This window comes from Balaenoptera physalus (genome assembly GCF_965194825.1).
Source record: "Balaenoptera physalus genome assembly, chromosome: 14".
Lineage (NCBI taxonomy): Eukaryota > Metazoa > Chordata > Mammalia > Artiodactyla > Balaenopteridae > Balaenoptera > Balaenoptera physalus.
In genome coordinates, this window is record NC_138893.1 from 12,542,408 (window position 1) to 12,556,651 (window position 14,244).

The 14,244-nt window shown below is 41.4% G+C and overlaps 1 protein-coding gene across 2 annotated transcripts in view; it reads right to left on the reverse strand.

The window, feature by feature from the left end:
- MAP10 (microtubule associated protein 10) overlaps positions 1–13,958 on the reverse strand; it is a 112,067-nt gene extending 98,109 nt beyond the window's left edge. For both annotated transcript variants that reach the window (XR_014252952.1, XM_082422987.1), the window contains exons 1-2: positions 11,351–13,958; positions 10,972–11,024 (exon numbers count right to left, since the gene is read on the reverse strand). Coding sequence is in view for 1 of the 2 variants with exons in the window: in XM_082422987.1 (XP_082279113.1) it covers positions 10,977–11,024; positions 11,351–13,906 (2,604 nt within the window). In the remaining variant the exon portion in view is untranslated. The remainder of the gene's footprint in view (positions 1–10,971; positions 11,025–11,350) is intronic.
- Positions 13,959–14,244: the final 286 nt, after the last annotated feature.

Consider the following 14,244-nt stretch of genomic DNA (forward strand, 5'->3'; position numbering starts at 1 on the left):
AGTTTGAGAACTGCTGGCTTAGACAGCATAAAAAAAGAAGGGAGTGGACTTGCCTTTCTAGATATCAGTACTTATTGTAAAGTTACAATAGTTAAACATAGCAGTGAAAATTAAAATGTCTACTCTTTACCAAGTTTTGTGATAGAATATGAAGAAAGGTGCTCTCATATGCTGGTGGCGGCACAGTACATTGGTTCAGCTACTCTGGAGAGTGATTTGGCAATGCTGAAGATGTGTATACCATAGAACCTGGAAATTCCAATTCCAGGCATAAAATCCTAAGGAAATTTGAGCACATGTGCACAGAGGGACAAGAATGTTAATTGCAGCATTGTTGGTAATAAGAAAAATCTGGAAACAATCTACATGCCCCCTCCCATGGGAACGGGAAGGGTATACAGTAACCCAGAGTAACGGTTACCCCTTGGAAAGGAGGGCAAAGAAATGGAGAGGAAGCAAAGGGGCTTTCATTGGTAGCTGTATGTTTTCTTTATGAGAGAGACAGAGAGAGAGAGAGAGCGCACGTGCAGGCAAGCAAGCACGGCACAACGCCAGCACGGGGTTAAATCTGGGTAATGTGTACACAGGACCTGGTTGTATTACTTATTCTTCTCAATGTTTAAAATATTACACAATAAAAACAAGTGAATGGGGCCACAGATTGGAGACCAGACACATTCATTCAAACACATTCTTGTTCTTCAAAATGCACACGGTGAAACTGGCTGCCCCTCAAGAGAATGCTAAAAATTTAAATTCAGGTACAAAGTGGTCTAGATACGCACCATAGTCTAGCTCTTCCTAACACTTTGAGTGTCAAAGGAAGTGTTATTTGTTGTGAGTTTTATAACCAAGCTATTTCAAGAAATGCAGTCGAAGCACAGAGATCAGAATATTTCAATCTTCTGGTGCTTCTTAGGAGGTGCCATATGTTGGAATAGCTGTCAGCCAGAAAAACATCCGTTACACAAATGTACCCGGATTCTGGGGAGTCGGCTTGCATAACCGATCTGAGAGTAAATCTGGAGAACGAGGTTGACATCAAGGATGAGCAGGGTATCCTCCTGGTCTGTGGTCAGCTCATTCTTAACCAAGGTGGACCTAAGGATTATCAGCCAAATGAATTGGTTGGAGGAATCAACCAAAAATTTTGATCTTGATTTATTACTTAGGATCACAGGGGACGAAGTAAGTTAGTTTCATGGGTCACTATTCCCAGGGCCCCAGCCCCCAAATTTCCGGGTAGCAGAGCTCTTAGCTAAGTGGTGAGGCAGACAAAGTATACAAGACCCTAATTTGTAAACTATGAATAGATGCAAGTTTTAATGACTGTTTCTATTCAATTCCACCAACATCCATTAAACATATACTTTATGAAAGGGGCTGCAGTAGGCTCCTTGCTGGGTATGAGGAAGGAAAACAAAACTGAATAAGACATTCTCAACACATACACATGTAGAAGGTGCCTGGCACAGGGAAAGTGAGTTTTATTTATTAATTATTTTAAGCCAGAGCTGCCGATTGCTTTTCCGTAACGGGACATAGAACATTCTCCAGAAAAGTTCTTGGACTCTTCTCACAACACTACAGAGGTCTCTGTTACGTAAACATAAGTATATACATCCACAGGCCTTAAGAATCAGATCCGTTTTTTGATTCGATGGAAACTGAGAGATAAGAAGTAGATTTGCACGGGGTTCAGTAGGTTTTAAACAACAGGATCCAGCCCATGACTCCTTCCCTTTAGATGTTTGAAATAATTAGGAACTCTGATGTTTTAGGATTGTTTCAGTCAAAGTTCCCTGCCAGGAAAGGACCCTGAAGACCCCATAGCAAACAAGAAAAGGTTCTTAACCTGTCCTAGTGGCCCTTGCTCTGCACAGAGTGTCTAGATCATCAGGGGGAAGGGCTTTAAGACAACTCCAGATCCAGCCACTCTGTGAATGCGAACGTGTGCGCAAAAACCAAAGTAACTTGCACCCTCGCAAACTGTGGTGGAATCAGGACCACGGAAGCATCTGGTCTTCGGATGCCACACTTTGTCACCGCAGTAGGAACCATGGCAGCTGAAAACCAAGGTCAATTAGTTAGCAGGTTGGCCTGGCATTTGTAAGCAGGAGAGGCCACTTAAATAAAACCAAGTAAGCATCTCAGGACCCTGGTCCTTTGGGGTGGCAGAGTTCATAAAAGTTTGATGCTGGATTTCCTGCTAACATAAATACGTGGAGCTGGCACAATCTACTGGAATATAATAGGAGAATCATTATATTTGTTTTCCAAACTAGAGCTGTTGGCCATAGTGGTTACACACACATATCCCCAGATCATCTGCAAAACGAACCATATTGAGGAAATAGCACGACTGCAGAAGTTTGCAACTAGTGCTAAAGAAACATTATGGAGAGAGCCAGTCCTTTAAAAAATCCGTAGAAATTATTTTAACTGACAAGAATAAATAGGAAACAGTTCATAAATGGTTATGTATTGTTCGATCATTTTTGTTATGCACTAAAAATATTGTATGCAGAATTACATTAGTTCTACCTCCAAAGAATTGCTATGAGTGATTACGTATAAAAGTTTCAGAAGCCAAATTTACCATTAGCGTGAAATGTAGGCATTTTAGTTCAGACTGTAAATTAAAAAATTTAAAGATAATATTCAGATCCTACAGGGGAAATATATAGCCTCCACACGGTATTCTCAAGTATAATACACACCAGCCATGTCCAGAAAGGCTGTGCTAAAGCCTATGTGCATTGCAGAGTCAAGTAGAAAGCCTGTAGGCCATTGGCTGTGCCTCTACCAGCTTGGAGTAACAGCCAGGGCCAGCTGCAGAATCTGGGGGGCTCAGTGAAAAGTAAAAATGCAGGACTTGTTCAAAAAACAGGGAGTGCCTAAAATATAAAGCTTTTCCCTTTCTTCCAAGGTCTCCCTCTCAGCTTTTCACAGTGTTTTTATTGGCTATTTGTATTAATTTTTCTACGGCTGCATGACAAATTACCCCAAACTTAGCAACTTCAAACAACACCTGTGTACTACCCCGTGGAATCTGTGGGTCAGGAGTCCAGGCATGAATAGCTGTGTCCTCTGCCCAGGGTCTCACAGGCTTCAGTCTAGGTGTTGCCCAGGGCTGGGGTCTCATCTGAGGTTCGAGTCCTGCTCTTTCAAGCTCATGCTGTTGTTGGCACAAAGTATCTTGTTTTTTCAGCTGCAGGACTCACGGTGCTTGTTTATTCAAGGCCAGCAGAAGAAAGAGCGTTTTGCTTCTAACCGCTTTTAAAGGGTTTGCCTGATTAGGTACGGCCCACCTAGGGTAATCTCACTTTGATTTACTTTATTTTTAAATTTTATTTAGTTATTTATTTATTTTTGATTTACTTTAAAGTTAACTGATCAGGGGCTTTTTTTAATTTTCCATGTCTTTATTTTTAGTATTTTTTTACATCTTTATTGGAGTATAATTGCTTTACAATGGTGTGTTAGTTTCTGCTGTATAACAAAGTGAATCAGCTATATGTATACATACATCCCCATATCCCCTCCCTCTTGTGTCTCCTTCCCACCCTCCCTATCCCACCCCTCTAGGTGGACACAAAGCACCGAGCTGATCTCCCTGTGTGATTAGGGGCTTTAATTACATGTGCCAAACTCTTTCACCTCTACCATATTCTATTAGTTAGAAGCAAACTACAGGTCCTGCCGACACGCAAAGGGAGGGATTGTACAAGGGCATAGGTCACTGGGGGGTCATTTTAGAATTCTGCCTCACTGTTTAATGTCTTTCAAAGTAAAGAAAAATTAAAATCTTAAACAATTAACATAATTTTTACTGTTCATCTTTATATTGTGAAAAGTCAGTTTTAAATATGAATAGAACATTTACTTGTATGTGGAATCATCAAAATTACACAATTGGCATCTTGTAATGTTGATGTGCACACAGACAGTAGAAATGCTGCCCCAACTAAACTAACTCAAGTGTTCTATTTCACTTCTTGATACCTGCACATCCTACCAACACCCTCCAACACAGGCTTCCTGATGACTAAGGAAGAGCTGGAAGGGCAAGGAACTCTGGGTTGCTCTATCTTTCTCTGCCCTTCTGTGTCATCATTTTCAACATCAGTGGTTGGCTAACACAGGGAAGTAACACGAGCGAGAAAAGATATGATGGGGTTCCTTGGTCATTCATGCTTCTTGGAACAGCACTGCCTTCTTTCTGAGCTTGAAGCCAGCTCTGGCTCACACAGAGAGCCTGCCTCTCGGGGCTGCCCAGTTGTAGATGGAATGCGCTCACCTGATTTGTGTTAAGTCTCACTGAGCTCCCACATGCAGTGAGTCCCATGGAATTTTGTGCTTTTGGGGTACCACGAACACTGTATGCAAACAGGGCAGCAAAGCGATAAATATACATGTTGTGCCTCTTTACTCTGGCACATGCGCCATTGTCCCATCAGACTTGAATTTCTATGTTTACACAACACAAAGATAAAATTGCTAAGAATTTCAAGACAGTGATAACAGAACCTTAAACCATGTGCAGTGCCCTTCTGAGTAGAAGGTAATTGTCTACGGAAGCCGTACAGCTATATATAAGTGGGGTGGGAAGCAACAGGGGTGGACACACACATGGTACACATCTCCCCTGCTAATGTGGATGTACTGCTGTCTCATCAGACTTCACTCGAAAACACAAGCGCAAAGAGAAAATTATTAAGAATTTCAAGATGACAATAGCAGAGCATTAAACCCAGTGTGAGGCTCTCCTGAGTGCAGGGTTTATGCAACTGCATAGGCGGCATTCCCATGAAACCAGCCCTACTAACATTTTTCTGAGCCCCTCCTTTTTAGGGGGACATCAAGTACAGCTGGATCATTCTTTAGGTTGCCCACCAGGAAGGCTAACCCATGGCTATTCGTGTACGTGTCTAAGAGTGTGGAAGTTCACGAGGCAGCTCCTCTGACCTACCCTGCTTCTGAGGAGCCACACCTTTTGCTGCCTTCACAGTTGTCAAGAATCTATCTTCTTTCCTATCATGTAATCCGGTTCCTCACTTCTAGTTGAGGATCAGGCAATAGGGCATGGGATGGAAGGTGGGGCTTCTCTTTCAATACATTTATTTATTTATTTATTTATGGCTGGATTGGGTCTTCATTGCTGTGCGCAGGCTTTCTCTAGTTGCGGCGAGCGGGGGCTACTCTTTGTTGTGGTGAGCAGGCTTCTCACTGCAGTGGCTTCTCTTGTTGCGGAGCACGGGCTCTAGGTGCACTGGCTCAGTAGTTGTGGCTCACGGGCTCTAGAGCGCAGGCTCAGTAGTTGTGGCGCACGGGCTTAGTTGCTCCGCAGTATGTGGGATCTTCCCAGACCAGGGCTTGAACCCATGTTCCCTGCATTGGCAGTCGGATTCGTAACCACTGCACCACCAGGGAAGTCCAAAAGGTGGGGTTTCAATGGCTAAGTTCATCAAGGAGAGGGAAGTATAGCACTGAACTGACACGGAGATTAGCAGTTAAATTCAGGAGGCCAGTGGGTTCACGATGTCCTTTAGTTAGGAGGACTCATGTGTCAGTCACCTGGTCTCCGGCAAGCACAGGTGGTACCCATGTGTCACAAGTGCTGCTATTATTGTGTCTCACCATCAGGAGAGCATCTTCTGGTACACATCCCCTACCTGGACTTGACCTGCACTGATGCTGCATTGATAATGAACATTATTAAGAAAGTCATATTGGATGATGCCACTATTGCTGCACTTTCACCAGGATGATTGATTTCTCCATTCTATAGGTGTGAAAATTGAGCCCCAGAGAGACTTGCCTAAGATTAACAGGTGAACGGAGGAGCCAGGACTCTAACAGGTCTCCAAACACAGAGGCCTTCCCTGTGGCACAGAGGATAAATTCCCACATCTCTAAGTCAGTTCATTTTTTGGTTAGTGTTTTCAATATGAATGTTATAGAAAGTCTGCCAGACACACAGTTCGGGTTTGCTCTGACCCCAGTTTGACACATAAAGTGGCACCTTTTAATGGAAAGAGCGGGGCAAGAGAGTAGCAAACTTCATTATTTGGGGCCACATTCCTTATTTATAAAATGAAGGAGCTGAACTAAATGATTTCCAAAGTATCTTCTAGCTCCAAATTCCTATGAATTCAAGCTTTCTTTTCTGTCTAAAAATTTCAGCTGCTTTTTAATACCACACTGGGATTCAGTATAATCATATTCTCAGCATAGAGATGGGTATTTCTTTGTTGATGCAGGAGAGCATACCTTTGGTTTAGTAAAAACAATTGAGTTAGAGCACTAGATGCAAGACAGTGTCATCTGAAAATAAAAAAATGTGCCTCCCTAAATATCTGGCTTCTGGCTACTACAGAGGGAGTCAGGGATACGGAGAACTTTGCTGACAAGATGCCAGCAGTCACACTTGGAACTTTTCCAGATGATTAGAAAGATCTCTTCCCCCAGGTTAACAAGTACTGTCCCAAAGTACTTGGAAATACTCTTTAAGAATTCTGGATATGCAAGCAATGATTTTCAGACCAACTCTTCTGACAATAGGTTCCTCCGCATCTAAAGCAATCCATTATTTTTTTATGTCATTCTGAGTCCAGAATTCCACCCCAATTCTCTCCACAGCACTGACACCAAAATCACAAGTTATGAAATACAGTCCTCCAGGCAGTTGTTGGGTGTGAAACTCTCTGTAACTGAGCAGCTTCCCTTAATGAGACAAAAGGCAAAACCCTCCAAGGTTTTCTAGGAGATAAAAGCTGAAGGAGAAATCTCTGGGTAGAAAAGGGGTTGTCTTTTTTCTCAGTCTTTCACTATGTAGACCCTGGGGGTTTACTGCTCCTCCTTTAGGATTTCAGCTCAGTTAATGAGTCGCAACCAAATCCATTTCCAATTGCTCTCACAGCTCAACTATAAGATCCTTCAAAAAGAACTATATTAAAACCAAGAAGAAAACAGAAAATAAACGAATAAAACAAAGTATCCTAAATAGTCAAGCTTGCAAGTATAGGTTTCTGAACCTGTAAGAAGTGACTCATATACTGACTCACGGACCTGTTCCATTCCACATGCTTTCTTTCACCTTATGACCTTCAGCTGTTGTCTTGTACCCTTACTTGGGAGCTTATCTAATCTCCCACCCTGGCCTGCTCCTGGACAAACACATTCTTTATTAAAACCCAAACCTTTCCAAGGATTCCTGTTGCCAGGGTTTCTCCCACTCAGTTACAATGTCAAATGGAACGTTTCTTTTAACCATTTGGAAGGAAGAGTTGATTTCCTGACTGAGGTTTTATTGAAAATATATCCCCCTAGGGCAGGCACACAGATACCGTGGTACATTCTCTGTACTATTAAATACACCGACACTCCCAGGCACATTCACTGTCACATATGCTAGATCAATGGTATTTGATTCAATCCCCAACCTAATCCTGTAATGAAGAAATAACCTCAGAAAATCATATAACACACGATCAAAGACGCAAACACCATCCATCTGCCTCCGAAGACCAGGGTTGTATCGCTTTAATTTGCCACTAGGGTTAGTGGTCTCTCCAATAAAATTGAGAAAGGCCCTGTTAACATGTTTTGCTGTCCAAAGCGAAAATATTCGTTTTCCTCTGTGGCCCCAGCACCTTTTCTAGTAGATAACCTTTAGCCCAGGCCCAGCCTCTCCATCACACCCAGGGTTCAGTTTCTACCGCCCGTGTCCCATGACCTACTCCTTCCCAAGGCCTGCTGACTGAATTTGACGTTTATCTCGGGCTCTGTTAAAAAACACCATCTTCTCGTCTCTCCAGCAGCACCTCACTGGGCGATGTTGAAGAGTAGATTTCTAGTCCATTTTTGGCCAACCTAATCCCATCTGCTTTGTATCTTCCAGATCTCTGGGGCTACTATGGGTTCATCCTTATTTTTACATCTCTTCTCTCATTTCAGTGGTATTTTGAAAGGAAAGGACCATAACTTTCCCTTAATACACAATTTTAAAGCAAAAAAAAATTCTTATCTGAATTTTCTATTTTTTTCTAGAATTTATATATATTATTTGTATAACAGAGATATAAGTAATATTTGGAAAATAAGGAGATATTTCTACTACTATGGCTTGGCACTCCAACCTAATAATGTTCATCCTGAAGTCTACTATTTCCTGGCATGACAGTTAGATCTCTGGAGAAAAACATTAAAAATGCCTTGGTCCTTAACCAAGTAAACTATCCTGGTATTGTTTTAGGTTAAAAATGAGAAGAGGAGAATCCAGCAAGTCTTGGCTCACAAACTGTCATTCTGTACAACTCTCTAGATACTTTAATCCAAATTAAAACACAAATAGACTGAAGGATGGCTATGTATCTAGGCCCAAGGACAGTTTATGAGTAGGCAAATATAAACACTATTTATCTAATAGACAAATATAAATATGTTTATCTTATTTAGATGTTGCTTTGTTATGAAATTTCTTTGCCTTGCCAACAATACAGTGTGATAATTAAAAACTTTTTAAAATTTATAGTCTTGACCTATATGTTTGCAACAAATAAAAGTCTGGTTTCTAAGTTTCCATAATAAATGCACTGCTTGTACAGGCAAAAAAATTAAACTGAGATGTGAACCGGTGGCTCTCACCAGACAGCCACAAGGGCTTGAGGGTTCAGTACCATTGTTCTTTGTATCCAAAGATGTCCTCAATAGCATGCACATAACTGGAGAAAAAACCAACATATTGGATGTATGCATCTGCACAGGCCTCTTCAAATCTGCTTATAGTAACAGTTCAAAGGACTTGTCATCACTGACAGCTGCCTCCTAAGCTGCAGGGTAGGCCCTACCCTTATTTCTGTGGCTCACCCCCAATTCAGCTCTGCCCACAGCAGTTTAGATACCTAAGATGCTCAGAAAGGCTGGATTGCAGGAGCTTAGTTTTACCAACAACTAAATGACAGTCGCCTTTATTTATGACCCTGAAATACTATTTCATGTTTCAATGATTTTAAGGCATTAAGGAGATAAATAAGGCTTCAGAAGTAGTATCTATTATAGTATTCTTAAAGAACTAAGTTTACAGGTTTTAGAATTAAAACATGAAGTACAATTTGAAGATAGGACGCAAAGAGGAAGTACTAAATACATGGGAACAGGTATTTTCACTAGAATTAAGCTAGAAAAACCACCACCACAATTCTAGAAATAAGTATTCATGGAATAACTCAAAGAGAAGCTTATTCAACTACTCAATTTGTAATTTAAAGTACATTAGTTCTTTAGTCTTTGTTGTACCTTAAACACACTGAATTCATTTCCCTCACCTATTCTCATCATAGACAACGACTTACTCTCAATCAAATAAAACAGTTTTTAAAGAATTATTTCTCTCATGATTCTGATATTGCTTATATTTTGTCTCCTCCATAATAATGAAAACTTGCTGACAATTTACAGATGAAATTGGTGTCATTTGACTATCTAGCTACAGCACCCACCAGTAAATTATTTTAATTTTGTGAGATGATACACTATATGCTTTATATTTACCGGAAAATTAAGACCATAAGCCATTAGCCATTAAACATTATTTCATATTTCAAAACTTCCACTGGTATAATTTCTGTACCTCTAAGAAATTATTTCAGTAATTTAAAATATTCAAAATGTCATGACTACTTACTGGTGCTCATTTATAAATTAAAATACTCTACTGTTTCTATGATTATGCTTGACATTTGAAGCTCCCTACAATCTGGGACTTTTCTTACTCAACAAATTTTCTTTCGACCACTCTGTAGTATGACTCTACCGTTCTAATCAAGATTAATATTTTCACAGTCCCGTGAATACATCAGGCTCACTCTCATCATCATTCTTTATTCATATTGTTCCTCAAAATATAGCATCTTCATCTCTTACCATCTATCGAAATTCTATCTACTTTTATGATCATTCAAAAGATAACACCTACATAATTATTTAATTACTTATAAAGGAAGGAAAATTAGGGCCTCACCTCATACATCCAAAAATATTCGCTATATTAAAAAATTAAGGGTAAAAATTAAAATATAACAATATTTACATAGAAGAACACATATGTAAATATCTGAACACAAAATAAGGTCTAAGTATAAAATCAATGGAATAAATTATAAAGAAATGATCCCTAGACTTCATAAAAACAAACTGTCCTATATTAAAAATAACTTGAACAAGCTGAAATGACAGTAAACTGAATTTCTACACAAGAAACTGCATAGGAAGACACTTTTTTAGTTCCCTTCTCCAAATACTTCAGAGAACACCTAAGGGTGTTCCAGCAAAACAAAAATACTACAGTCAAATAACCATGTCTCCAATAAGGATATTTTTAGGGTTTCTGCTTGTTTTTACTGCTCAATTCTAATCCCTCCCGTTAGGTATTCTCAATGCATGGCCATCATTTATTTGTCCAACAAATGCTTTTATTGAATCCCAGCCACATGCCAGAGACTGTGCCAGATACTAAGACCACACTGGTGTGCAAAACAGATACAGTCCCTTCTACCACAGAACTTAAACCTATCGTAAGATAAACATTAACCAAGTAATCACACACACAAATTGCGGTTTAAAAAAAAGCATATAGAGCACTATGACAGCATATAAAAAGGACTTCACCTATTGGAGATATGGAACGTGTATGTGTCCAGGAAGATTTCCCTGAAGAATTCCTGTCTATATACAACAGTAAGCTCTTATAACTGCTGGCGCTGTATCCTAAATTCTTTTGTATCTTTCTGCATCTCATACAGTAAGTCTTCTATATTCGGTAAACAATTTATTGCCATTAAAATTTGAAGCTATCTTTATTAACTAGCCTTTTCAATGGTGTGCATGAAGTCAGCTTTAGGATACTTTAATAGAGACAGTTTAGGAAGATACTTTTATTCTTAGAAGATTAAACAACTGAAATCTTACCTGGGTTATAAGGTGATCCCATGATCAATCTTGTCAGATTTAATGGTAGAATCCTATTTAAACACCAAAGGAATGACAAACACTTACATTCTGAAAAATTATATACATAAATTTATGTACTAAAAATAATGTACAGCTATTAAAAATTGTTTCACTTACACACAGGTTATAAAACAAACTAAATGTTATGTAAAAGCACATATTTTCACACTGTATATCCTGGAAGTTTATTTATTACTAATTGGCAAATATCTTTGCATTGCTTGGAAATGTTTAGTGAACCAAGGTCATCATTGTCTTCTTCGAAGTGATCTAATGTACTGCTGTCCAGGACATTAAGTTCTAGTTCTGACAAATTAGAAGGCAGATAAGAACTCACTTGAGATGTCCAAGGTGACTGGCTTTTTTCTGAGGACTTGCAACCTGTTCTTGTTTTACGTTTAGTAGGGATGGCTTGATTCCTCTTTAGAACTTTAGCATTATGCATACTATTTTGGTCTCTCTGGTTTTCTTTTTCCTCAGTCCAGTGTGATGAAGAGAAATCACTGCTAGAGATAGTAGACGCTTCCTCCAAACTTTTATCTTGAGCCTTTGAAATATGAAATCTTTTATATGAGAGTACCGGGGATCCAGCTGAAAAAGGTGGGCTAAGAATAGAACTCTTTTCACTGCTATTTTTCCTTATGGACAACCTTGTTTCACTGGACTTACTTGTCTGTTGACTATGTTTTGGATTTTCTGTCCCCGGACTGCTATCACGAGCTTGTAAAATTCTGCTGGTGTCTTCAGAACAGCAAGGACTGGTGAAGTCATCTGAATACTTTAGTTCTGAGATGCTTTCAGAGCAACTACTTGTACTTGGATTATTTTCATTCATATCAGCAGTAAGAATGTCATTAGAAGTGATTTTGACCTGTTTATCATCTATTTCTTTATCTTCTACAATTCTGTCACCTACTGCAACCCGTTGGAAATCACCTGGACTTTGGACTTTCACTTCCACTCTTCTACCCAAAATATTTGTGTGAATAAACCTTTTTGAGACAATGGAATGTGCAGGACTCACAATTTCTTCCAATAAATCATCAGCTGTCTTTTCAGTTGCACATCTCCGTTTAGTTTCTTTAGTTGTGCTGGGGTCATCAAAAACTACACTAATTTGCTTTGAGGTATTGCTATTTTCAGCAAAAGATGCATCTGAGTCTAAAAACTTATCTTTAGGCAGTTGATGTGGCTTCTGAGGTTGTTCTGCAAAACTTAGTATCTTAACCTTGGATGATGGAATTCTGAGTTTTGCACCTAACATTTGTGCTTGCATTTTTCTATACTGTTCTCTCTTTTCGTGTACTACCAACATATCAGGATTTGTTTGCTTTAAACGTAGCCTAAGTGTGTTTGTTAAGCCATAAAGTAGCTTCCCCCTTGGAACTCTTTTTGGGGGGACACCATCTTTCTTTTCAAAATATTTACCTTTCTTATGATTTTCAGTTTGGTTCTTTTTATACTGAAGACTCACTGACTTTTCATTTTCCCCCAGAGAAAGCTTATCCTTAGATTCAGATTTACATGTGGATTTGGCAGAAGATTCTGGTGACTTCTCGTCCTCAGTTCTATATAACCGGGCTAAATGAGGGTGTATATGAGTAGGGCTTGCCATGGGTTGGTTGTATAACAAGGACAACTCAACCAACAAAGCACTTAACAAAGGCAGCTGCCTTACAGTATTGATCTTGTTTTGTTCAGTTTGAGGATGGTAAGTAGTTTGGTTACTTGCTCCTACATCCTGAATATGTGCAGGATGTATAAGCACTGGAGGCCTCTCACGTGTTGCAAAATTTGTATGTTCTGGAGGATTAGTATGTGTTGGGGGATTTACAAGTTTTTCTTCTGGAAAAGTACCATCCAATTCCTCAGGTGCGTTCATTTGAGGCTCAATAGTGATTTCACCCTGTTTAGGAGGTGTCTTTTCTTGGGTCACATGAGTGTAATACAGAGGAGGAGGGCAAATTATGTTCGTTTCAATGTCTAACTCTGTGACTTCCTGATTTTGGGGGCTAACACTCCTCTCACTGCTACCCTTTGAACAAATAACGCAGTTGGTTTTGCCATTCTCCACAGAAGCCGTGTAATCAGAGTTGGCCTTGCTGTGGAAGACTCCCTCCTTCAAATCCTTCCCTGCCGTTGAGATTTTTACATCCACCAGAGGCTTATCAGCATCTCTTGGGCTTGGCTCTGAGTCTGGCTGCCGCAGCTGCTGGTTTTCCTGCAAGGTTTGGGGACTGACCTCCACTCCACCTCCTGTGGAAGCGACTGGCCTCTCCAGATGGCCCAGCAAGCTGCTTCCCAGGTCAGTCAGGCGGTAGCCCAGGGCAATGTGCCCAATCTGCTCCCCCGCTTGGTTTTGCAGAGGGAAACTTCCCCGATGACCCTGGGAGCAGCCGGAGGCGGCGGGCCCCAGGACCTTGTGGGCCGCGGCGGCCAGAGAGATGCTGCAGGCCCCCAGGAGCTGCGGGGCAGGGGTCGGGCGCCCGGGGGGCAGCTGCAGCAGCAAGGTGTAAAGCGGAGTCCGAAGGAGCAGGCGGTGCAGGGTGGCGGGCTGCAGGCGGAAGAGACAGGACTTGCCGCGACCGAAGCTGACCAGGCCGGGCCGAAGTTCCGGGGCGGGGGCGGCGGGGCCGCCGGGAGGGTAAACCAGCAGCGTGGGGAAGTCCAGCAGGCGGAAGGCCACGGCGGGGCACAGGCCGCGCGAGGGCCGCGGCGCCGACACCTCCTCCTCCTCCTCCTGCTCCTCCGCCGCGACCACGGGCGGCGGCGGCAGCCCGACTTCAAGGCGCACCCAGTCTACGAGCAGCTCCAGCGAGAAAAGCCGCTCGGACAGCGCGGCCGCCATCGCTGTTGCCCCGGGAACGCTGTGAGCCGGAGGCTGGAAGTCCATGGTTCTCGCGAGAAACAGGGAGAACCTGGCGCTTGTCTTGTTCTCTCGCGAGACTTGCTAGGGCCCACCCCCCACCCCCCGCCCGCCCGCCCCGGTCACTTCTGAGCTGGGGCAGCCGTGGGAATTTTCGCTGCTCAGTGTTATGTCTTTGCTTTCCAGATTGGTGTTAACACAGTGCTTATGATAATAGTGAGGCTACGAATGGAAAAAAAAAAAAAAAAACAACAGGCTTATTATTTGGTTTGGGTCACGTTTTATCACTGCAGGTCCCCTGCAAGTTTGGAGTCAGTTCAGATCTATCAGAGGAATATTAAAAGTAAATCAGGGCTCCCTTTCCA